This window comes from Cupressus sempervirens, chromosome 9 (genome assembly GCF_028749045.1).
Source record: "Cupressus sempervirens isolate cs-2001-9-10 chromosome 9, ASM2874904v1, whole genome shotgun sequence".
Taxonomy (NCBI): domain Eukaryota; kingdom Viridiplantae; phylum Streptophyta; class Pinopsida; order Cupressales; family Cupressaceae; genus Cupressus; species Cupressus sempervirens.
Window position 1 is genome coordinate 405882920 of NC_143126.1, and position 27366 is coordinate 405910285.

The following is a 27366-nucleotide window of genomic DNA, read 5'->3' on the forward strand; positions in this document are numbered from 1 at the left end:
AATATTAATATGTTTTTAATAATTCATATATCAAAAAATAATTATTATATGTAAATAGATTTTTATTATTTTTTATTAAAAATATTATAATTTAATATATTTTATATTAAATTTTATTATATATATACTATAAATAATTATTATAATTTATAATATATAAAATATATTACTATATAATCTATATATAATATAATAATATAATTTAATATTTTAAAGTAAAGTTAATTCTCCATTACTATATATCTTATATATTGTAATACAATCTTATCATTAACATTTTAAAATATGTCTTATTAAATAGATGCATAATTTTTATTAAATATTATGTAATCTTTAAGAAAATTGTTTTATGTGATATTGAATAAGCCAAGTAAAAAGTATTCTTTATTTGGTATAATTAGAGGTGTTTTAAGATGGGGTTAATTTGTAAATGTAACTAAAATTTAAAATAGAAAAAAAATAAAACATCAATTTTATTCTTAAATATATTTAGCTAGTTATAAAAAAAAATAATAATAATAATATTTATACTTCACACATATGTGTTTAACAAGTTTCACATAATGACATGTATTTACATAATTTATAATAGCTTAATTACATTGAGTAGTAAAGTTAAAATTTTGATAAAATTTTATTAATATTATAAAATTTGATTAATTTTTAAATTTTTAAAATTATACTTTTGGAGTAAAATTCTAAGATTAATATTTTTAATAAAAAATGTATAATTAAATATAAATGTCATCATACTATTATAACTAATTAAGTTGTATCTTAAAGTATTAATATTTTATTTATACTAAAAAATTATTATATAAAATATTATTCATAAAATATAATCATAAGTTATTATAAAAGAAAAACATGTTATTAAAATAATTGCACGATATGTTTATTGATTTAATAGTTTTACATAAAAAATATTTTTATGATAGTATAAGACTCAAATTTATAAGCCAATGAAATTCAAGTAAAATAAATTTTATAAATTTAAAAATTAAAAATATGGAAAAGTTTAATAACTAGTTAACAATTGCAATAGTATAAATACAAAAATAACTATTATGTATATTTATTGAATACTCTAATTCAATTATGTTAAAGTTAATGAAAAAAAGATTGGGCGAATCGGTTTGCATGCGATCTATGCGAACAAATGAGTTGATATTGGCGAATCGGCCTGCATGCAATCTGTGCGAACTTTGCAAGCTTTTTCTGATTTGGGAGCTTGATTCCAGTGAAGAAGCTTTTCTGACTGCTGGCATCATCCAATCTACTATGTGGTGAAGGAGATTCTCTCTCCTCCACGTGATTTGTATACTCTGACTTTTTGTTTTACTATTTTTTACTCTTTAATTTTGTTTTGCATTTTCCCTTGTGCGAGCACCAGATCCATTAATGGATCTAGTACCGTCAGACGAACAGCTCCCCAAAGCCCCTAAAATTAATGCTTCAGCTGCCCAAACCCCATTCACCTCTTTGTCTTCTACTTTGTCGAGCTCTATTGGATGGTTTTTTGCTCCAACGTTTACGAAATCCTTTGCTAAAACGGTTGCCCTAGTCTCTGATGGCGTCCCCTTAGTTGCTCGATTTATTAAGACTCCTAGGGAAGAAAGACCAGTCGAAGATGGTAAGACTCTTGTCTCTGCCCTGGTTGATGATTTCATTGTTCCAAATGATGCAATGATGTAGGAAATTGCTCTTGAAAAGGTTTGATTCTCAAATACTGTTATTTTTCTTGCATGTGTTGATTTAGATAAGTGCCCCCCATGAAATTTTTTGGATGACTGGTTTAACAGTGTTTGGAATATTAAAATGGGCTTAAAAATCTCCTTTTGTAGACAAATTCAATGTGGGCTTTTTATCATTTTCTTTCAAAACCACGAGTCTCAGGTGCAAGCCCTAAACAAACATTATTGGACGGTGGGTAAAACTTCATTTAGGGCTTTACCCTGGACTTAGGAAACTGTTGAGGATGAGATTTTTGGTTGATTCTAAAAAATGTTCCTCTTTTTTTGTGGAAATTTTTACCTCAGCATCTTGAGGAATTTGGTAAGATTCTCAAGATCGATCAAACTGCTAGACTGGTTCCCAATCTCGATGCAAGGGCTTTAATCTCCATTAAACCTGGGATTGACATCCCTGTAGACTTAAAGGTTAATATTGATAATCAAATTTATTCATGCCCTATTGAGATTCTAGGAGGGTTTAATGCCTATTTTCTTTGCAAAAAGGAGGGACACTAGAGGAAAGATTGTCCTATCATTTCTAGCAAGAAAAACTCTTTCACTAATTTGAAAACCCCTAACCCTAATTCGGGCACTGATGGTAACTCTGCCTCAAATTCCAGAGATGATAATGCTCCATCCCACATAGCTCAATTTTCCTCACCTGCCTGCTCGGTCCCCCCTCCAAAGAACCCTTTTCAAGGTGATTTAAATTTGCCTGGTGATTCACATAATAATGCCATTCTTTCAAATGAACCTAAAGATAGGACCCCTCCAGGATCAGTTCGCCCTCAACATGCCACTAACGAGGATAGTTCAAATAAAATTGGTTGCTTTGATGAATTCCAACTAGTCATAGAAAGGAAATGTAGATGAAAGAATGCCTAGCATCTAGCTCTGGAACAAATTCGTTCTCGAAAGGCTAGAACAGATCCGTTTGAAATTCTTAACCCTAGTCCTATTCTCTTGCTTGAAAATGCTCCTCAAAGTGTTCATAAGGATCTAGGTATTATATTAATCTTGATATTGCTCTGTTGGATTACCAATCCTTTATCACTCTAGATCTAGGGTTAGAACCTGCTCCTAACCTCACTATCTCGGGGAAGTATAACAACAAGGATCTTTCATGCAAGAATTTGTTCTCGACCTTAAATGAAATTGAGGATACTTCTATGATAGAAGTTATTTATGCTAACCCCCTTTTTAACAATATTTGTCCCCCTTCTGATATGGATCATTCCATGGGTCATACTTGTGAGGGACTCAGTGATGATGAGGATGAGATCTCTAAGCTTCCTTCTTCTAAAAAGAAGGGAAGGCTTCTGGGATCCAAAAATAAAAAAAAGAATGGAGACCTAGCTGGTCCCTCTACTAGAACTAACAATATTGGTTCATCATGAAGATCTTATCCTGGAATGTGAGAGGCCTCAAGTCTCCTGATCACAAGTTTATTGTCAAAAAGTTGGTTAGCATGCATAACTATCTTGATTGCTTGATGTTGCAAGAAATCAAAGCTGTTGATTTTACTCTTGATCTTGCTTTAGATCACATTAGGAAAGATGCTATTAATTTTTATTCTAATCACTCAAAAGGTAAGGGTGGTGTTGCCTTTCTCCTTTGTCCTAAATGGTCTAATCATATTCATGATTCGAGATTTTCCCCATGTGAAAGAGTATCCTGGGTTGTCATAAACGATAATGACTCTTGTTTTGGGATCTGTATTGTTTATGCCTCCAATGATTATAAAGAAAGAATTCAGTTATGGGAATGGATGACTTCCCTTCCTAACATCCCCTAGATCATTGGAGGAGACTTTAATATGATTGCTTCTGACCTTGACAAATCTGGAGGTGCTCCCTTCGATTGGAAAGGGTTAGATAAGATTTATTGGGATAGATTCCTACATCATTTTAATCTTTTTGATCCTATTCTTGATCATCCTTGCAACAATTCTAGATTAAGATTCACCTAGTGTAATTTCCAATAGGGTCCCGATCATATTTACTCTAGACTTGATAGGATATATGCTAATCGTGACTTCTTTTCTTTCTCTTCCTCCCCCTCTTCACCTGTTGTTGTTGTTCATCCTTCCTCCCTTTCTGATCACTCACCCATTTTTGCTATTATTAATCTTAGAAATGTTGTTCCTTTATCAACACCTCATGATAAGAAATTCATTCTGAACACTTCCCTGCTCAATGATCAAGAGGTTCTGATTGCCATAAAAATGGTTAGACTTTTCAATCTTAATAATAAGCACCTTTCCCACACTGCCAGATGGAGCACAAATGTTTCTTCGTGGCAAAAAATGTTTCAAACCTTTGGTCAGAAAAAGGCCAAAGACTTTAGAAGAGTGGAGAAATCACTTTCTGAGCATCTTTGTTCTCTAGAAACCAGCATTCAAAACCATCCTATTTCTTACTCTCTGCTTGAGCAAGTCTCCCGTGCTAGGGATAGGCTTAGGAAGCATCAACATATTAAGATTAAAGGAGCCTCTATTCTGTCCCGAAATTAGTGGCTTCAATTTGAGGATAAAGGATCCAAGTTCTTTTTTAACCTCCTAAAGCAAAAACAGGTGAAGGAAAGAATAGATAGAATTGTTGTTGATGGTAGAGAAATTCTCTCACCTCATGACATTATGAATGCTTTTTGGGATTTTCATTCTAATCTCTTCTCTTTTGAGATTTCTCCTAACTCTACTGATATTAGAGATCGCTGTCTGACCCTTATTCCCACTAAGATTACTAAGGAAGACTCTTTCTTGCTCCAAAATATGGTCTCTCCTCAGGAGATCATTGATGTTATCCGTAAACTCAAGGATGATAAAGCTCCGAGCCCTGATGGGCTCCCTGCTAAATTCTATAAATCTAATGTTGATTGGGTTTCTCAAGACTTGTATAATTTTTATACTAAAGCCTTCAATAATGGCTCTTTGGGGTCTTCTATAAATACTGGTATCATCAAGCTTGTTCCCAAGTCTGGTGATAAGGCCCTTATCAAGAATTGGCGACCTATTACTTTGCTTAATGTTTCTTATAAAATTCTTGCTAAAGTCCTTGCCATTAGACTTGAAAAGGTGCTACCTAAGTTTATCTGCCCCACTCAAACTGGTTTCATTAAAGGTAGGTACATTTTGGAGAACCTAATCACTAGTTGGGAAGCTATGGAATGGGCTAAGACTTCTAATCAAGAAGTTGCTATGCTGCTTGTGGACTTTGAAAAGGCTTATGATAGAGTTGAATGGGACTTTGTTATCAAGATGTTAAGAGCTTTTGGTTTTCCTCCTAATTTTTGTAGTTATGTTAAGGTGTTGCTTGCTAATGCCTCTACTCTTATTGAAGTTAATGGTGCTTTCTCTAAACCTATCAATCTTTCACGCTCCATCAGGCAAGGCTTCCCTCTTGCTCCAGCTCTTTTTGTCATTGATTTTGATGCCCTTTTTTACCTCCTTTGTGACAATTCCCTTTCTCCTAGAGTTCATGGAATTAACCTTCTTGACAATTCTGAGCTATTGAACATTCAGTTTGCTGATGATACCTCTATTTTTCTAGAACTTTCATAGCATAATATCTATTGTCTTAATCAAAAGCTTGAAATATTTGGTGCTGCTTCTGGGGCTTGTTCTCTAATGCTAAGTCTATTATGCTAGGATGGAAAACTGATCCTCTTGACTGGCTGGATCAATTTGGTTATACTTGGGGTGGACCTAATAAGATAGTCAGATTTCTTGGCATCTCCTTATCTATTGCCCCTTCTCTCAAGGATATGTGGAATTGGGTCAAAGATAAGATCCTCTATAAACTTAATAAATGGAATCATAAGACTCTTTCTCTTGCTGGAAGGGTTCAAGTTTGTCAAAAAAATCTTTCCTCATATAGCATTTACTACTCCTCTGCTTGGATGTTTAGCAACTACCAGATTTATGAAGTTCAAAAGGTCATCTGTAGCTTCCTTTGGTCGGATGGTAGAGGCAATAGAAAATCCCATCTTGTGAAATTGAATTGGTGTCATCTTGACAAAAGAGTTGGTGGTCTTGGGCTTAAAGATCTTAGACTCCAAGTAATTGCTCTTGCCTCCAAATGGATCTTTTAGGCTTTGGAGGGTGATGAGCCCTGGAAAGTCCTTATCAAGAATAATATACAATGTGGGGCCCCTAAGCATGCCAAATCTTGGAAGGGTCTCCCCTTCTGCGACTTGGTGGATGGGCGATTTGTTGTTTCTGTTCAAGGGACCTGGGTCTTTAGATCCATTTGGAAGGTGTGGGAAATTGTTCGAAATTACATTGATAACACTTGCTTTGATCACCAATATTCCATTCAGGGGGAACATTCTATTTGGTGGAACCTCACCAATTTGGATAAGCTTCTTGCTCTTACTAAACGTTGCTCTACAAGAGCCTAGAATTCTAAGGGGATTAAATGTATTATGGATATTATGGAACAAGATACTCTTATAGGTTGGCATAATCTTTCTACCAAGTTTGGCCTTCCTAACTCTCAAATCATAACTTATAATCTTATCAAGAATGCTTGCAATTCTTTAAATCTCCCTAGAGATACTAATATTGATTCACATAGATACCTATCCTTCAGATGGAAAGATGGGACCCTACTGACAAAAATTAAAGCGAAAGACACATATAATTTCCTTAATTCTGATAATTCTATTATTGATCATGTTAATAAAATTTGGTATTGCAATTTCAGTACTACTGTTTGGCAGAAATCCTTTGATAAATTATGGAAGTCTCCTATTCCACCTAAGGTTAAGTGTTTTAAATGGCAACTCCTTCTTGATAAGCTTCCTGTTAGAAATCATTCTGCTAATTTTGACACTTGTTCTATTTGCAAAGTTCCTGAAACCATGAGGCATATTTTCTTTGACTGTACTTTTGCTAAAGAAATATGGTTAATGTTTGGTTTTTCTATTACCAAAAATGTTTACATTATTGATATCATTACTGGTTTTATACATGGTCTGAAAAAAGATTCTAACCTTTTCTGGCATATTCTTTCATCTTTCATTCTTTGGTTCATTTGGAAATGTAGAAATGAAGCCAAATTTCAAGGCATAGATAGAAGTCTTACTAGGTTTTATAGAAAACTCACCTGTTTTAAAATTGCTTCTCAGGTGTGCTTCATCATGAATTTGGAACGTGATAAGCTGATGAGATTCCTTAAGGATGGGCATGTTGAGATGTTCATTTATGAGATGAAATATGGATATGAGATGGCTAATATATTAGAAGACAAAAATGCCTTTGACAGAGCCTTGGGTAGCTTGGCTGAAGAGGTTAGATGCACCGGTACTCCTTATGATAAGCTGGATATGTATGCTCTGTGTTTGGAACAAAAAAAAAAGTTATTTGGATGGAAGGAGCGCAAGGATGGACGACTTGGTTGGAGGACCGTGATGATGTTCTTACTTAGCATTTGCGGCTGTGCCTGTCTTTTTGTATTATCTTGTTGCATATCATGAGATCTTGATACTTTCATTCCCTTGGGCTTCTGTTGTATTTTTTGATTCTTTTTACTCTCTCGATGATTAATATAAAAAATTAAGTTAAAGTTGATTTTTTTGGTAATACTATTACATTACATTCCTTCTAATGAATACTTTCATGAACAACAACAAATTTACTATTACTATTAAAGGTTAAATTACTATTTTCTTAGATATAGAATTTATTTCAATTAAAATTAGAATTTATAGATTTTATTTTTAAGTGATGCATTATAATTAACTACTCTATTTTTTTCAAAATATAGAATATTATAATAATTATTCTAAATTCATTATTTATAATTATTATAAAAATTATTACCCCACACTTATGTAATACCTTTATAGACATGAAAAATAAGCCTACTAATACAATGACAACTATTTCTTAATATAGTTTATTAAAGAACATAAGATACAACCATACCAATAGATAGATAGATAGATAAAATTTTAACGTCCACGAGGCCAAAAATAGCCTATGGGACAGCAAGACAACTCAAGCAGACTTAAGTAGCGCTGTTCGCCTCTTGTGTAGACTAATGATGAGCCCCCCCAATTGCTCAATGTACTCTTCGTTGAACAGGTTATGCCAAGAACTGTCACATATAGTATCCGCAAACTTATCCCTGCTATCCTTGTAGGCCTCACATTCTAGAATAAAGTGCTGTTCAGTTTCCACTTTCCCAGAATTGCAAAATCTGCAAATTCTCTCTTCCCAAGCCTCCTTTGGCCTCTTCCAATGCCCGGTCTCACAACGAAGTTGGTGAGAGTTGGTTCTCAGCTGAGCAATAAGAATTTTAGCTCTCCAAGAAATGTTGGCTCCTATGTACACTTTTTCGAGTTGATCACAAGTGGGGTTGAACTCATTTATATAATATAGTTTCTTCCTCCCAATCTCGCTTCCTCAATTTCTCTTGTAGAATTTCTCCATAACAAAGACCTTTATTTCTTTATTACTTGTGGGGCACATATTGAAATGAATATTCCATTTACTCATCCACTTGATGTTTTGTTGCATCCATGTCCTTTTTCGCTTACATAGTGTGTCACTAAAGACAACTTTCGGCCATCTATCCTTTTCCATTTTTTCGATTCTTTTTAGATAGCTTAAAAGGCGAACCATAGCAAGTGCCTCAATAGGCGCAACCCCCATTTCACTTAGCATGATGTCATATGGAACAGTGCTTTTAATTTTAAACTTGCTTGTAATCAAGCGCTTTTGGATTCCTTCGATTTGTTTCCATTGTGCTATAGTAGTGCTGCTGGCCCATAATTCACACCCATAAAGAACAACTGGCAGCACAAGAAGACCAAACAAGGTTTGAATAGTTTTCCAATCACACAACTCCGCTTCACGGCACCTATTCTGAAGAGCGTAGAAAGCCTTCCATCCACCTAATGTCTTTTTATACCTGCAGCTAGACCAGCTTAGTTTTTTGTTGAAATCGATGCAAAGGTATTTATATTCCGCAACTTCTTCGAGAACACTTCCATTGTAATAAAATTCATGTTTAATTCCTTTGAATAGGCAGGATTTTATTTTTATTTTTTTAAATAAACCAAAATCACAAGATGGGCTGTAGCAAAAATTATTTGTGACCTCTGGAACGTCATATCTATCCACAATGTCTCACTATTCCCCATAGGAAATGCCTCTCTAAAATTTTTTGGCAAGTCGCTTTACAAACCACAATTTCCATTCAATGCATGCAGCCAGATGAAACTATTGGGAGAAATAAGTGAAGTGCAGCATGGAGGTGGCTGCAGGGCCTGTGAAGTACTCGGCATTATTATCAGGAACTCGCCAGCAAGTGCATATGAACTGTAAAAGAAGGTTTAATACCAGAAGCCGAAGCAGAATGAGGATATCTTCTTTGTACGATGAGTTTGCTGAGTTTGGCATAAAGGAAGCTCGTAAACATACCCACATTCACCCTTTCCCTTTAGAGGTATGTATCCTGCAATGGAGCCCTCCTTTCTCGAGTATATTCACGTAATAGCCTGCATATATACCACCTGCACACCCTCAATATACAACGTAATTATGAGCACTTGGGAAATTACATGATGCAGTAGTTAATTTCCATGTGGAGGGGTTTCAAGAAAATTCAAAACATTGCAATGAAGAAGACTGCACGGCAGTGTTGTCGCGATACATTAACATTATGTCAAACTGTAAAACTACAGTTCTTTTATTCTTTCAATACCAGCATGATTGTTGTACACCGACTGCTCTTCCATGCAATTATTGATTAAAAGGAAGCACTACTTTCATCTGAAACCAAGCTCTCTTTGATTGCGGCAGCAGCGTTCATGGAGCGCCATTTTCAAAACTAATCTCTCTGTCTTCTGGACCTACCAAAACAATTTTTGTATAGAAGGTCTATTATAAATTACTTTGAACATGACATTAAGTTTAAGAGTAAATAGTACATGACTAGCAGATTGAAGATGGCATATGAAAATTTCTTCTTGTACGGTGGTACCTTAAGCACGGTAGAAGATCTATATAGTAATGTCGTCGCATTCCCTGAATTGTTAGCCCATCCATATGATATTTGCAATCATTTTTCTGGTTACTATATGTTATTGCTCTTTATTAGGGGCCAGGGCCAAAGTGTTTAGCGAAAACTCCTTTCAAGTATCAATTGTTGTATTCTCAGTTAATGTTTTCATAGTGTGCCATTGGTACATAATACTACGTTTAGGAGTCAAAACAGTTTACTGTTTTACCCACCAAGAAATGTGAAGTATCATGCCGAGAAACCAGGAGTAGATAATGAAGCTCTGTTACATATAAGAAGGACTAGCTTACGATTTTAGAGGCATTATAGGTTGTTTATCAGACTCAAGAAAGTAAGTTTGGAGACATATTCCACAATAAATCGTATAATATCCATACTTGTCTGCCAATAGTTAGCAAGAAACTTTATCATGGGAATAAGGAAAATGACCCTGCTCTTGAACCCATAGTTTCTGGTGGTTACATTATATGTGGTATAAAGGTCATCTTTTATCATTGAGAATGAAGTTGTCTCTAACTGGCTAAATCTAGATCAGCAGAGAGAGAAAAATAAAAAGTGTAAAAGAGATAAACTAGCGTTCCATCTAACACTGTTTGAAACAACTCTGTTCTAACCATAGAAGTTATCTCTAATTACCAGCTAAATCTAGTTCAGTAGAAAGAGGCAAAAATGTAAATGAGATATATTGGCATTGCATCTAACACTGTTGGAACCAACTCTATTCTCCTTGCAAGGGTTAACCGTACGTTAAAATTATCTAAAAATACTAGATAAATTTAGCTCAGCAGAAAGAAGGGAAAATGTAAAAGAGATAAATTGGAATTGCTTCTAATACTGTTGGAACTGACTCTATTTTCCTTTCAAGGGTCAAACATACATCAAAGTTATCTCTAAATACTAGCTAAATCTAGCTCTCAAGATAGAGGGAAAAGTGTAAAGAGATAAATTGACATTGCTTCTAACACTGTTGGAAACAATTCTATTTTTCTCCCAACCGTTAATCATCTCCATGTCCAGTGTCCTAGGCTATTTCTTACCCTTGTTTTAGTAAATGTTTTTGATGGGAGATATGAAATGGCGAGGTCACATATGAGGTACCCCATCCCGAACATGAAAGCTCAGCAATATCAACCCAGTATGCATTTGAGCCTTATTGGCAAGAATCACAACGCCATGATTTGACCAGCACATTGTACTGTTACCAGCAGACTATTTCTTACCTTATCAATGAGGTTAAGTAAATGTTACAGAGTAACTCAGAGAGGGTTAACATGAATCAGATATCATATATACTTTGTGCCTTGAATTTTAAAAATATAGTTAGTAGATTGCTCCCTGGTAAATGTAGTTTTATGAAAAGATGCCCGAGACTTTGTCAAATTGGAGAGTTGACTTGAGGCAGGCTTGGGAAGAAGTTGAGAAGGCCACCACTTCCTTGTCTCTGTCAGAATCTCAAAAGAAGACTATACAACTCTTAAGTGAGAAGAACACTAAACAGTTTCTTAAGAAATCGGGAGAAAAAATCTCTATTTTTTAATAGAAAATACAGGGCATGAGATTGGAGAAAGATCAAGTTGCTGAATTTCAGTAGTCTTGGATATAGAAACAGTACAATAGAAAGCAATAAAAGTTGTGATCCTGATACTGCAGAAGGAACATATTTACTGCTTCCTCAAGAAGGAATATTTGTGAAGTTTTGGAAGGCATGGCTGCTATCTCACTTAGGCCTTGACAAGGCTTTTGTTTTGAACACAAGTATTCTGGATTGTGATGAGAATTTGGAGAATAACTGACACTACTCATTTGCAGTTAGCTAAGAGAAGAGAGCTGTACATTATGTAAAGGATGGAGAAAGCGATGGCTTCCAAGCAAACAACATGTTAATTTTAATCCTGCAGAAGAGATTGATGGTAATTTCCTCTGAAGGTTTTAGATTTTTTATTTGTTGAAACTTTTAGATTGCACGAGCTTTTGTTTTTAGAATAGTGCTTTCTATCAAAGGGCAGAAATACATATTATTTGGTAAATGTTATTAGAAGACCCTTGATAGTCCTTGCTTCCCAGATTTATAAACTGAAAAGAATTTTTGAGAGTAGATAAATTAAACAGACGCCTTGCAGTAATCTGGAATGTGTGGTGTGTGAATGGCTGCAAAATTTATTTATAAGATGATTTCTTTAACTGTAAATAAATGGCAGATTCAATGCAAAATAGTAGTAGGAAAGATTGTAACAACCACCCCTAATTTAAAAAAAAAGATTTATTGAGTAACTTTAAAACATGCATGCAAATAAAGGTGTTTGCTGTCATTAAAAGTTTGATTTGGAGTTTTCCAATATGCTTATTCTGCTATTACAAACTTTTTGGAGAAATTGACTCACAAATGTCACTTCAACACATAGAATGGATGAACATATGAAGTCCAATATGAAATATCTTAAAAGGGCAATAATGAAGAGGACTGCAGGTCTGATGATGCTCCCAGAAATGGCTGCTACAGGCAATGGTTCAAGTATTTGACACCGTGCTGTCCTGTAACTCACAATCCACACACCAATTGTTGGAACTGAAGTCACTTCCCTGCAACATCTATTCCAGCACCTTGTAAATGGACTAATATTTGTGTAAACATATCTTTCATGCAGCTCTGAGCATAAATTGGATCTGTAACAGCAAAATGATACTAGTAATACACCCTTTAATCTCACTCAATGCTAACAGGACCACCTCCAAATGCATCCAGCTGCTCCAAATAGAATAATACGCCATGAAAATGATGAGTAGCAGCTTGGAAATGACAGATTGAAACCATAGCAGAGCTGTAACTCAATTCTCACAGGTTTTGACAGCCCCAGACCACCCCAGTCATGTCATCCAACATGTGATATACCTCAACAAGAGACCTTGATCAGAAAAGCAAAACCTAACAGTCTGCAAGCAACCTTTAATTCTTAATGCATGAAAGGGGATGGGTCTGTCAATGAATTTCAGTCCTCAAAACCGTATGGCTTCATTTACGCACACAAACTCCTCAATCTACCCAAACTCATGCAACTGGCATAAAAACTCCTCAACATGACCTTACAGCTGTGGAGATCAATGAAAAAGAGCTTTAAATTCACCCAGTACTATGTGGATAACTTGAGCAAGGTAAAACCAGCTTAAATGTGGTGTGCAAACTTTGGAAAGTATTTGTGTTGCGAATGCTAAATAACAAACAACACTCTCTCTATCTTCTGTGTACAAAAGGCTAATCACAGAATATTAAACAATCAACAATACTGATCAACAACGACATTGGAGTCTCAAACAATCCTAAAGCAACACTCTGCACAAAAACAACCTCAGAATAAGTCGCTTCACGAGAAGAAAGATAATCTCTTCACACGCAGAATGGAAAATCACTGACTTTGTCTTTTTCATTGCCAAGAATACATGTCACGATGAATCGAAAGGCCATTTGCTTCAGTTGCAAGACCGGTGACAGTTACATTTGGTTTGAGTGGCACAACAGCTACAAACACACGTGGCTTTATGCTGATTGACCATTATGCATAATGTGACGCTTGATTCCCACAAGCTACGCAATAAACAAACTCTTCAAATTCTTTTAGCCGACATAATGAAATGGAGGCCGCTTAGATACCTGACTGCCGTGGCACACAACCAGACAACAGTTACAAAGACAATGTAGTTTCATGAGCTGGAACGGCAGTAATGACCCTTCAAATAGATAATTGTTCAAATAATCTTCACATTCTAAGTCACCCGACCATGAGGAAGAATTAGACATCCAAGAGAATAGGCATCACATGCATACAACTTGTACGCTGATGGAGACATCACAGGTGTAGAAAAATGTTCCCTGCAGCTACAATCACTAATAGTCCTTCGTAGCCAAGGAAGCATCTTTTCCAGATACTCATGCCATGGAGTCTCTCAACATGACAATCACAAGTGGCACACCCATTTGTGAGAGAACCAAAAATTTATCATGGAGTCTCTCAACTTGATCGCATCATAGAGTCAACATGATGTTCACCATGGCTACTTCCATGCGTGAAATAAACATGAACACAAACATCACTTAGTCACTCAATGTGATGTTGCCATGTAGTCTTTCAACATGACATCCACTATGGTTACTCCCATGAGAGGAAAGAGCAATACCTCCGTTATTGAGGTAAACAAGGGCTTTCATCTCAATTTTCTTTGTCTTAGAGAAAAATACATCACAAGGGCTGTCACCTCAAATTTCTCGGTCTTAGAGAAAAATGCATTACAAGGGCTTTCACCTTAAGTTTCTCCGTCCTAGAGAAAATGCATTACAAGGGCTTTCACCTGAAATTTTTCCGTTTCAGAGAAAATGCATTACAAGGATTTTCACCTCAAATTGCTCCATCTCAGAGAAAAATGTATTACAAGGGCTTTCACCTCAATTTTTTCTGTTTCAAAGAAAATACATTACAAGGACTTTCACCTCAAATTTCCGTCTCAGAGGAAAAATGCATTATAAGTTTATAACACATAACAAGGGCAATTGATGACGAAACTGCCTCTCAACAGAGACTTCCTCTCAGCAAAGGCAGCATTTTCACAGCTTAGAGTATCACTATAAATTACAGCTGACTCCAATGGTCGATGAAACAAGGAGCTTTCAAAGCCACACTGCTTCACAAGCCTGCCGATCCTCTGCAAAGGACTTGACACTCTCCATTTGCCACTCAAGCTCCCTCTGAATCTCGAACCTCATATAAAGGAAGAGTCATTGTACAGTATTTGCAACGTTGAATCAGGCAATATAGTAGACATGCTTTGCCCAATGTAAAGAAAGAATCCACAGATTGCAGTCACATCCAAATATAAGCACACTGTTTGTAAATTCTTGCCCAAAACTCACGCAAGATGAATGCACAGTGTCTCTGTTAATGAGACATGGCTTCCATCTTCAGCATCACCGAAGTGACCAATCCTCCTTACAGCTGATTGAGTACACGGCAGAGTTAAATAGCTCAGTGCATCTGTTAACAATCTCTAGATGCACGCTACAATACCCCTCAATAGCACCCAACAAAAGTCTAACCATGCATAGGTATGCTCAAAACATGTGCAGGCATGCTTAAGAATGGTGTTTGTGAACTTGCATGACAGTTCTATGTAGTCTGGAAAGAACTAAATCTGAAGCTCTCAACCCATGCCTTGAAGTCTTGAAATTTAACTCCTCTGAATATTATTTCCTCCTTCTAGAAGAATTTGATCACGAGGCAATTTGAATAGGTTCTTCTAGAGAGAGATGTCTCTAGTTATGTGCCATGAATTCATCCCTATGACAGCAAGCTGTGTCTTCATTCTTCAACCTGTGTGACTTCCTCACAGGATGCATCAAGCTCTTCCTCCCTGGAATGCAATCTCTCAACATCCTTATGCTCTCCAATTTGTCCTGGAAGCATTTTATAGGGATTACCAATAGTTAAAAGGATCAACCTGTGCCAAGGGAACAATACTAAAGCTACAAAGCTAGAAGTATACATGATTCATGATTCTAATGCATGAACTAATAATTACATAAAAAATCATGAACATTATTCAAGGGGATGAAATACTTATCTCTTTATTGTCAAATCTTCCTCACAATCCAATAATTGTCCTTATCAACGACAGAATTCTGTATCATGAGATATGAATAGAAGCATCAATATATTGATCAACAAATATTGAGATTGTCGGATATGAAAATTGGGTACCACAAATTAGTCACTAGAAACCTTAGAGTAATTGACTCCACTGCATCAACTGTAATCATGTTAAACAATGAAACGACCACAACAGAGGCGTTACTTTCCTTCCAAAATATTATTAATTTTAGTGACAAAAATATCAGTAGTTCTCCTTCACATCAGGATGGAACACGACGTGAATATTTGATATCCACAAGACATGACTTGAGGAGCAGCAGTGTTGAGGAAGAAACAGAGAGAATATCAATCAACTCCAAACTTTGATGATCAGAAGCTTCATAAATCTTACCATACACAAGAATCTGAGGAATGCGGTCAAGCTCGAATACACCGGCTTCTTGCCACAATATTAAGAAAAGGCTGAATGTTAAGAATAGAGCTTCACCCATGAATGCTTCAGCAAGATGTAAGCTGCTCCCAAAGATTTCCCAATGCCCACAAACCAATCTGGGCTGACAAACTGAATTTATCAATCACTTGCAATGGTTAAATTGTTCCAGAATTTCCTGATGCGTATGACTCAGACAACCTACTTTAATATATCCTGATTCTGCAGAGATATCACAGAGAAGGGATCTTCAATCAGATCTCGGACAGGAGTAATTGCTAATGTAATCAATATGTCCAATAAGTGACAGTTCATGACACTGATAATACCCCTGTATGATAGCCAATAGTTTGAGATTTCAGATGTGCTGCAGGTAATACAGTCTGCCATGATGATGAGTGCAAGCTATTCACATCACCACAGGCTCATAACAATGATCTAATTGGTAGTTATACGATGCCCAGAAATACATCACTCCAAAGGGACAAGAGTATAGAAGAAGGTAATGTAAGAAGTCACTTCCAAAAAAGAGGTCCAAACAAGAAAGCATAGCATACTGTTTCAGATTGAGTTCACAAGGAAAATATTCATGGTAGTGCTCCACACAATGCAACTCTCGAGAAGCTTCCCTGAGTCTAGGATGTGATGCTTCTTGCCTATGAACTGACTCCTCAGTTCCGTTGAGCGATAGCACCACTCTTGCACGAGCTGTTAAGGAACTCGTCAACTCTGACCTGGTCTTCACCCTGCTCCTATGAATGCCCATATGTAGTCAAATTGATTTAGCAAACTATATTCACCTCCTTGACGCCTCTCCATCAACTCAAAAAAACATTTCCTGTGCCATACTTGGCTCAGATATTTTGTTTTCTCCAACGTTTCTCTAAAGTAAAGAGGGTTGAATTACAAAGTAAGCCCGAGACTCTGGTAGTGGACCGATCTTGATATCTTACTGTAGAATAACTTAGAAGAGGATGTATGGTCCTCTAAATCGAATATGATCATATTCCTCTTCTACAAAAGAGGAGAAGCAAAATGTCTCTTTAGTCAGAAATTTGCCTAGCGTTGCAAACCTTAACAGTTGTGAAGATGTTCCAAGGTTTACTCCTGCCATTACTGCCGCCATTGCATTGAAAAAAATTAACATATGAATTCTGCTCGTTGAATGAGAAGACATTGATGCTTATCTGTCTTGAATTCGTAGCATTTGAAAATCGAAACCTCCTTGAGCACAACCATTTGCTCTGGTTGTGATTGTTATCCCCTATCTCCCATTGCCTCCCTTGTATCTCCAAGAGTACATGTGAATGCAGAGAGTGATGAAGGTTGGATTCCACTTGACAAGGCTGGTGCAACAGACAGAGATAAGCTCCAATGTGTCATTATCGTAGAGATAATGGTAATGGCATGGTGCACCTATGGCCATAGTACATTTTCAGCCATGTTTCATGTCTGAGGATGATTGAGGTTTGTTTTTCCTTCTATCGTACTTTGTTAAATGAAGACAACCATTCCATCTCCAAACAAAGCATTGTTTGACATAACCTCCTCCAAAATGCAGTCCAAATCAAGATACAATAATCTTCCCATTTGCAAAGCGAAGCAATCATGGTCCCTTTCCTATCACATGCAGATCACATCCCTTGTTTTCTCTTCTAGGATAATAACTTATCCTCATGCCCTTGAAAGCTTTCTAAGCTTCCCATTTCTCGACAACATACCTGAATCATAAATTGCGGTCTCTAAAAGAAACAAAGAAAATAAAGAGCCTGAAGAACGCTGCTTGAATGAATCTGGGTCTAGATTTTGCTTAAACATGCTCTGATACCATGTTGAAATTACGAACCAAAGTGGAAAAAATACAAAACAAATATCTTAAAAACGCAATGAACAGATAGATGCACAAATTTATCCTCGAAAAACCCCACACTTGAGGGTGAAAGACCTAGCCACACCAAAAAGAAATCTTTTATTGAATAATAATAGAGTCTAAAACAAGGCTCTCAACCTTTTACAATTTGGATTTGTTGCTATTATTATCAGTGTTAAGTCGTATCCTTTGTAGCTTCTATAGTTAGCCAGCTAAATGTCCAAATCATCTTAATTACAAGATCCATTGGAGCTATGTGCAGGGCTTCAACAAGGGGACAACATTAATTTTAAGGCATGGCTTGGTTAATGCTTTTTATTATTTGAACATTTATCTTGTCGAAGGTCATAGCGAGGGAGATAAATGAGGAAATACTCAAGCTCACACTATTAATAGTACTGCTCTTTGAGAAACCGAATAGAACGAACCCAAAAAGATCCAGAAAGTTTGGCGCCATGCAAGCACTTACTATAAATCATGGTACTAGACATTTGATCATTCGAAGTAGACTGGCTCACATTCATGTAGAAATAAGGCATCTCAAACAATTACTTTGTCGGTGCTCAAATCAACAGATTGGAAATCCTATGAGCTTGCTAACTCAATGCTTGGTTTTTCCAACTGACTTGGCCAACTAACGGGAGTGATCAATTATGATCCTCCTCCCCTGCACTTTAGGCTCTGCAGAACCAAGGTGGGTGGGCCTATACCTAAACCTTAAATCTGTTGGTTGGAGGCGTTTTATAGGAGATAACAATGTTTGAAGAACTTGTGAGATCTCTCAAGAGGGCAAGTGAATTCGCAAGATAGATTGAATTGTAAATATCGCAATTACTGAATGTCTGAATGCTGTTGAAATTTTTAATAGAATGCTTTCGAAAGAATATTGTAAAAGAATGAATATTAGCTTGATGCTTTATAAATGCAAAGGCAAACCAAATTCCATAGATTAACAATAGACTGGTGCCTTATCTTTCTCAAATGATGAAATTGTATCTTTATGATTATACGTATAACCTTATGAGATGGTCTTAAACTATCAACCAAACAACTGCTATATGTTCAAGTAATCTGAATTGGTGTTACACTTAGTCTTATTGATTTTAAATTTTCTCAGAAAGGCCAAAAAGACAATTAATTTTTCACAACCAATCTTAACTCTGATGATGAAACTGAAACAAATTCAAAATACTATTCCCATAAGACTGCACATTTGGCATCTATTTTAATGAATAGATATCATAAGGAACAAATCAATAAAGATAACAGTATTACACCTTTGAAAGAAAACAACTCTTGATTTTTATTAAACCTGAGAATCTGATTGCATACAGTTGAGCATATGGTTTGAAGAAAATATCAACTCTGCATTGTGTATCTTATGGACAAAATGATCCTATACTATAGACAAGGATCTAGTTACACAATGAGGACATACTCTTTCAGAATACAACTGTCCTTAACTAATAAACATTGTCCTAATTGAGGTAACTGAGTCATAACAATAAGCGTAGACTCCGGAGATCCTCATCGTGGCTGGTCTATACCTTGGCATTCTCAGCAAAACTTCTTGTGCATATGGAATAACCCTCAAAATTCATTGCCATGGAGACATCCAGCTGAAATTTTCAAAAGGAAAATGGCCTTGACAGAGAAGGAAAACAGTTTTGGCTTCATGGAACAATTTCAGACGATATTACTCTTTTGGCGCCATCGGTATAACATCTTCGAGAATAATTTTGGTATGTTCATTGGCAAAAGTCGAACTGATAACTTCATCGGTGTTGGTATAATTTCCAAATTGTTATTCCACTTGTGTAATCTTATTCCAATGTTCTTGTATCTGTATAGCTTATTCTGATGCTCAGTTTTTCAAATCGGCATGTATTTTCCCAATAGTCTTGTACACCTGTGCTCAACATATCCATCAACATCATATATCTTCTTGTTCTCTTTCTTCTCTTATCGACATAACTTATTCCAGTGGTTTTATCGAGTGTTGGAGTAGGTTTAAATTTGTCTCCCCACAGGCTAAAGCTCTTCCAATCATTGCCAAGAGATATCCTAATACAATTTCTTTGTTTATATGGTATTATGTAGCCATAGGTTATTCTGATAACCCTATTACGTATTAGAGAGATATTTATATTGTCTGGCCAATTTTGTTAGCTATTCTGATAAAATTATTGTTGGGGAGACTTTCTCTGATTATCTTACTTTTTCATTTCGGATATCCATCAGTGTAAGTTATTCCGAGTGACCCATCAAGTGTCGATGTGACCCCAATTTTTTTCTCTGATAGTGTTATGCTATTTCGATGAGTCTATTAGGGTAATTTGTCCCTTTGCCAGCTTTTTCCCTGTTCGTTCCATTATCGGTGTATATCTTGCTGATATTTTGCATTTTTGCTCTCATGCAACTTATCGAAGTATGTTATTTCTATTGTTCTCCCACCTTGGTTCATCTGCATGTTATTGGGTAGGTTTCTTTGATATTAAAAACTTCATCGATATAACTCCAAAAAAGTCCAAATTGCTTGATTCAAAAACCAAAAATGCTTATTCTAGTGCCTGGGTTCTATGCCATTGCCTATATACTACTCCGATGGGATGAACTTTTAGGGCTACACCACACAGATCCTTCGTCATGATGGTTATTCATCATATTTAGTCCTGCACAGGAAGAACCACCAATAACTATTCTTTTAATAAAGGTAAATGACATCAAATGACTTAAGGCAATTGCTGGAAGTTGTCATAATTACACTAAGTAATCAGGGTTAGTACGATACATTAAGTCAAACACAAAGCAAAACAAAATGCATTTTTTGGTGTGCTAACATACTCTTTCAATTATTTTTAAAATATCAATGATAATATTAACTCAATTATAATCCTAATCATTTTGATGACATGTATATGTAAGCCATGAGAGAAAGGAGGAGTTAGAAGCAATCTGCACGCGTAAGTTGTTGGCGATTTGGCAATGGAGGAAACTCAACTCACCGGAGATGGGGTGATTAGCAAGATGCAACTTCTCCCCCCCTTGATGGTCACATACCTTGTCTATCGCCACGTGAATATTAGGATTTTGAGCTTCCCTACAATGATAGATGGCTAGGGTTTGGTGTGCGATGTAGAGGTAGATTTGTCCCCTATTACACAAAGAGATGTCAGTTTTAGCGAGGATATGGAACCAACCATGGAAAACTATTGACAAAGCAATTGTTGACCTGGGACAAAATTGCCAGGAAGATGTGGAGATGAAAGATTCATCAAATGATGCAAATATGGCTTGGACAGAGGGTATCACTACTAATAAAGTATACAACTCATCTGTCAAGATGGGGTTTATCTCTATGAACTTTAGTAGTGATTGTTGGAATTCTTCTATTTCATGGTTAAGAGATATGGTTTCTTTAATGAAATCGGTTGGGCTAGTAGTGACTAAAGAGAAAAAATGGTGCCATGACTCTTGGTCATTCAAGGTAGAGCTTAAAACCCTACCCAATGCTATTTTCTTGGTATCTATTAGAGAAACAATGGGTTTTGAATGGAGGCCCTCATATGATGAGTGGTCAAGGGTTTTATATCAAAGATTGGGCAACAAAGTTTAACCCACTTACGATTGAGATTGAAGAGGTCCCAATATGGATCAGATTATATAATCTACATTTTGAAAATTGGAGGAACAAATCTCGAGGAAGATTGTGAACTCTTTAGTCAATTACTTACGGGCAAGGGAAGGGGTTGAGAAGAAGATTACAACTTGTATACAGGCATATGTATCAATTGGAGATTGGCATTATGGATGCTAATTACATCACCCTAGTAACTAATACTGGGATATAGAAGCAACAAATTGAGGTAGAAGATGGTGGAAAGGTGTAAAAACTGCAAAAACCTGGGGCATTTTGTTCTTGATTGCATGAAAGGTATGCATGGGAAAGCAAGAGAGGAGAATGTGTCACTAAGGAAAGTTATGTTGCTAGAAATGCCAATTGTGGGTGTATAGCCAGGGGAAGATGATGAATGGCCAAGAAGAATGTGGTGACTTGGTGATAACTATAAACAAGGGGCAAAATGACAGCAAAGGGTAGGTGCTTACAGGTGCGAATCTAGATTGTTGTCAAAATTCGGATAGTTAGTATAAGGGCAATCAAGCTAGGGTACCTACACCCGTAATTGAGGAAAAAATGATTAGTGAAGGAATCTTAGAAGATGTTAGACAAGAAGGCACCAAAGATAACCAATGGACTAGAGACAAAACAAATAACAAATCATTAATGGATGATTTGGGAGTTTCCCAATCTATTCTTAGCGAAATATCAGAAACCAATTTGGTAAGGACTCCCAAAGTGGTGCAGATTGACACTAACACATTCCCCTATAGAGAATTGTCTCTATTTTCCTAAAATTGAGGAACATATTAGTGGGGAAGCTTAAATAGAACATACTATCCAAATGGATGTCCATTCTCTAGCTAGGCAACCTTCCCTTATAGTTGATTTCCTGGAGAATGTTTGTGAAGAGATGTCAGGTGATTCTAGAATTCCAACCCAAAGCAATATACAATCTCCAATCCTTGAGGAAGAAGCCAAGATGGAGGGTTGATGAACCACATTGGGGAATTTTAGTGATGGTTTAGAGGATGTGAATCTTGCAAATGAGGGTGATGCACAAACCATTCCCACCCAAGAGACTGTTGGGTTATCCTAGAGAGATGGTGATCTAAGTTTAGGAGAGGACATACAAGACAAAAGAACAATCAATCATACCAAGACAAAATCAAACAAGGTAAAAAATGGGGAACAAAAAAACAAGGGAGAAAATCCAAGCATTTCAAATAGGAGTAGACTAGTGGTGCCAAAGGACAAATGAAGCTACGTTCTTGGAATGGAGGTTCCCTTCCCGAGGAGCCATGAAGTCCCTTATAGCCCCTAACAAATGATGACTACCCCTAACAAATGATGACTAATCAAGCACTAACTTAATTAGGAATGATCAAACATCATTTTACTCCAAGAAACTAAGATGACAAGTACACATTTTTTATTGTCACTCAAGCAATGGAAGAAATGGGAAGGTTTTTTTGTGTGGATGTTGTAGGTGCCTCAGGAGGTTTTAGCAGTTGTTTGGAATCCACATAAGGTTATAACCTCAGAAAGAAGAAAATAAGCATATTGGATGATGACGCATGTTTAGTCTGGGGATCTCAACAAAAGTTTCTTTTTGATTAATGCATATGGTCCAACAGGGACTAGGTAGAAAATAGGTGTAACCAAATATTAAATTGTCTTGAGGAATTGGGAAATTACATAGTTATTGTTGGAGGGGATTTCAATGCAACTAGATGGAATACTAAGAAGATGGTAGACAATTTTTAGGTGTAGTGTAGTTCGATTTTGAGTACTTTATTTTTACAAACAAAATGGAAGAAGTGAAATCAAAAGGGTGTCTTTACACTTTGACAAACCAATAGAAAGGTTTTCTAAACACTATTAAGAAGTTAGATGAAAATTTTGTTGTAGAAAAATGGGAAGCGTGCAAACTCACATTTTAGTCATGGGTTGTTTGTTCTCTGGATCTGACCACTTTCCAAGCTCCCTATTCTGTCATAATGATGGCAAATCAATTCACACCTCCTTTAAATTTGAAAGTATGTGGTTTAGGGATTCTGACTTGATCGATCACGTTGAAATTTGGTGGAAGACTGCTCCTTTGGTTAGAGGAACTAAAGTTCATTGTCTTTGCTAAAAAATCATCTATATCAAGGAGAAAGTAGAGTGGAACAAGACGACATTTAAGAATATATTCCAGGAGAAGGATACGGTTGAAAAGAATTTGGAAGACCTCAATGCGAAGATCATGAGACAAGGGATGATAGTTTTTGAATTTGATTATGAAAAGTAGTTGATGCAAGAAGTGGAGATCTTGGATAGAGAGGAACCATATTGGAAGCATAAATTGAGGGAAGCTTGGTTGAAGGCTGGAGATAGAATACTAAGTTTTTTTCATTCATCTTTTAAAGCAAGAATTTTCAACAAGAATAATGTAATCAAAGATATGTGGGAAAACACAGTAAATGATCAAGACAACATCAATGCAGAGGTGGGGAATTATTTCTCGTCTTTGCTCATTTTGGATCAAGTCAGAGACAATTTCTCAGAGGAACTAGATAATATTATACCCAACATTATTTTCAACTAGAACTGAGTGTTAAACAATTTGGCCACATTAGAAGAGGTGAAGTTGGCTTTGTATTCCATGGGGGGCAACAAAGCTCCGAGGTCGGATGGCTTTTCAGCTATATTTTACAAAATAAATGGGAAATTTGCCAACAAGAATTATGGGAAGTGGTAGAGGAGTCCTGGGCTAATTGATACTTTTGCATGGACTTAAATAATACTCTTAGGCCCCATTTGGTTGCAGGAATTGGGCAAGAATAGGAAAATCTAAATACCTGCATTCGCCAATTTGATGTTTGTTTGCAAAATACAAAATTGATTAGAATTCACCTATCCTAATTTGACCCCAAAATGAGCATAGTGGAATTTCTAAAAAAGATAGAATAAGAATTGCTTATTCTTATTCCAGTTTTTAATAAACCTAATTTGATGGGTTGTCGGGTCCGTGACTTTTCCATTTGATTGTATTTTGCCACTCAAATGCATTTTTGGACTATTTTTTACATTCATCATAAGATATAAACTAGGTCAACATTATTTAAAGTTTAATATGTGTTTTTTTTAAATGACAAAAAAGACTAATATTAGATTTGATATCTTTTCTAAACTTTCATAAAATTATCTTTACAAATAAATCTTATGTTTAGTCTTATAATTAAAACTATGTTGAAAGATTATTTCAGTATCATATTAATGATCTCAACTTATTTGTATTTTTTATTTTCATTAATATATTTAGAAATAAAATGATTTTAGTTTTGATCTTATACTCATTAAAATAATTTGATTTAATTTATAATTAAATTTATTATATACAATATAATGTCATTTGAATTTTGATTAATTTGAAAGGTTGTAATATATCTTTCACTTATAAAGTCAATTTAAAAAATAAAATAAAGTCTAATTAAAATAATTTGGCCTTTTAAAAAATTAATAAAAAACTAGTTTTTATAAATAAAAAATCTTGTTTATTTAAAATATTACCAAACTAAAAATAATAATTTAATTATTAAAATTTTAAAACAAAACTTATTCCAATTCCTATTTCAATTGTTGCAACCAAACATAGAATATGCATATTGCGGCTCCTCTTCCAGGTCAACCAAATAGGTCCAAATGTTATTCAAGAACTTATTTTAAGAATGCACGAATATCAAAAGAGAGCGTATTCCAACATAGATGAATGTTGCATTCAACAATTCTTGCAGCCAAACGGGCCCTTATTGCTCTAACCCCAAAAGAAGTATGCTAGACATTTGAGGATTTTTGACTGATTCCCTTATGTTATGTGGTGTACAAGATCATCTTATAGACAATAGAAAACAAACTCATGCCCCTCAATAAATTCCTAATATTAGAAGAACAAAGTGGTTTTGTTCTAGGTTGGTCTATAGTGGAAGGTACAATCATAGCACATGAGGCTATCGACTTAGTAAGGCAAGCCAAGACATATAGGATGTTGGTCAAGTTGGATATACAAAAGACTCACAACTATGTTAACAAACCATTTCTTCTTTAGTCTTACAAAGATTCGGTTTTTCTGCCAGGAGTTGCCTCATTACACCCAATTTTTCAGTCTTAGTCAATGGAAGTCCTGAAGGCCTTTTTGACTCTTCTAGTGGCTTGATACAAGGTGATCCCCTTTCACTTTCTTTATTCATTATCATGGTAGAGGTTTTGAGTAGAATGATATTCAAGAGGAGATAAGAGGGTCAGTGGGAAGACGTCCAAATTGCATAGGTAATGGAATCTACGTCATACCAATAGTTTGCAGATGACAATTTATTGATGGGAGAGGCTTCTTTGTGGGAGGCTCAGTATATGAAAGGTATGCTGGACAAATAGTGCAGTTTATCAGGCCAGGCAGTTAATTGAAACAACTATGAGAAAGTTGCACAAGATTTGTAGAATTCTGCAAATCAAGCCGGGAAGATTACTAGGTAAATTCCTTGGTTTACCCTTGTCTGGGGGGATTGGTATAGTTAATATGTGGGACAAATTAGTGGATAGCTGTGTAGGGAAAATGGAAGGGTGGAAAAGATGGCTTTCTTCAGCACGATACATTCTTCTCAAATATGTTATCTCAACCATTCTTTCATATTCTATGTTGCATATACAAATCTCGTAAAAAATGTTATTAAAACAATGGAGCAAAAGATGAGACAATTATTTTGGAATGAAAATCAAGAAAGGACAAGTTGCCTCTCTTAGCTGGGAACACATTTGTAAGTCAAAAAATGTAGTGGGGTGGGATCGAAAAAGTGGACTTTGATGAATGAGGCGATGAGGTGGAACTAGTTTGGATGATGTACATAAACCCTTATCATAAATGGGTTAGAATTCTTGCTGGGAAATATCTAGATAGTCTGAATAACAAATGCACTCTCACTATTGCAAATCTTGTTAGAGGGTCGGCTATTTGGGACTTCATGATCAATTGTAGGAATATAATTACTGACCATGTTACTTGGAAACTAGGAGATGGAGAGAAAGTTAAATTTTGGGAAGACTCCATAGAAGGTCAAGTAACCATTACCACTGCTAACTATTTTTGATCACTGAAAAAAAGTTGAAGCAATGTGGGGAGATAGGGTAGCTGATCTTATTGACATGACAATTGTGCAAGGGTCAATCAATTGGAAATGGAAAGAGGACAATGTTCTAGGTCTGACTGAAGATGAACAAAGAGAGTTTTAACAACTCAAAGATTAGAGGAGATATATGTTTTTATGTACACTAGATGAGATTATTTGGTGCGGGTGCAAAAAGGGTGAACATTTAGTAAGAGTTGTATAGAAGCTTGTAGAAGTTGCAAAGATGACCAAACAAGAACCCATGACACTGTTTTGGAATAAGTATTGCCTCTCGAAGGTAGGGACCTTACTTGGTGGGGAAGTAAAGGGAGAATCTTGGCTAGAGAGAGACTTATGAGGCATGGGTATTGAGGTCCCTTTCTATGTTCAATGTGTAGTAGGGATGTGAAGTGTGTGGATCACCCTCTATTACACTATAGTTTGGAAATTGATTGCTAGCAATCTGTCTTGAGGAAATTAAATGTTCAATGTGCATTGCCCTCAATCTTTAAAGAAATGCTACAAATTTGCATTTTCACCAATATGGAAGATATGCCCATCTTTGGTTGTCTAGGAGATTTGGAAAGAACAAAACTGAAGAATTTTCCAAGTTAGGGAAGTGACTGTTGAAAGGCTATGTGCTAGAATGCTTCCTTCAATGACAATGCAGTTGACAGAATACAGAGATATCAATACAAATACAAAGGGTGTACACATTATTTGAGTCAATATATATTTTTTAGGAAACAATGATAACATAAATAATGCTCTGATTTGCTAGATCCAAGCCAAGAATACAGATTGAAATAAGGTGATGATTGAATTCCACTGAAACCGTGTGAGCTAGATAGAGAAGGTATTTCACTTTAGAAATGGTGAGGAGAACAAAACTCCTATCGAAATTCGC

At 35.8% G+C, this 27366-nt stretch overlaps 1 protein-coding gene and 1 long non-coding RNA gene across 5 annotated transcripts in view; both read left to right on the plus strand.

Moving 5' to 3' along the window:
• The first annotated feature begins 1118 nt into the window (after positions 1 to 1118).
• Positions 1119 to 7230, plus strand: LOC149538976 (uncharacterized). Its single transcript, XR_016356150.1, has 2 exons — positions 1119 to 1633; positions 6861 to 7230. It is a non-coding gene; the product is annotated as an uncharacterized LOC149538976 (long non-coding RNA).
• A 1589-nt stretch (positions 7231 to 8819) lies between these two features.
• Positions 8820 to 27366, plus strand: part of HY2 (phytochromobilin:ferredoxin oxidoreductase, chloroplast / phytochromobilin synthase (HY2)) — a 181371-nt gene continuing 162824 nt past the window's right edge. Inside the window, exon 1 of one of the 4 annotated variants that reach the window (XM_089800364.1) lies at positions 8820 to 9184. In XM_089800364.1, coding sequence (XP_089656490.1) covers positions 8987 to 9184 — 198 coding nt within the window. In that variant the 5' untranslated portion in view covers positions 8820 to 8986. The remainder of the gene's footprint in view (positions 9185 to 27366) is intronic. The other 3 variants (XM_089800366.1, XM_089800365.1, XM_089800363.1) reach the window with 3 other exon arrangements.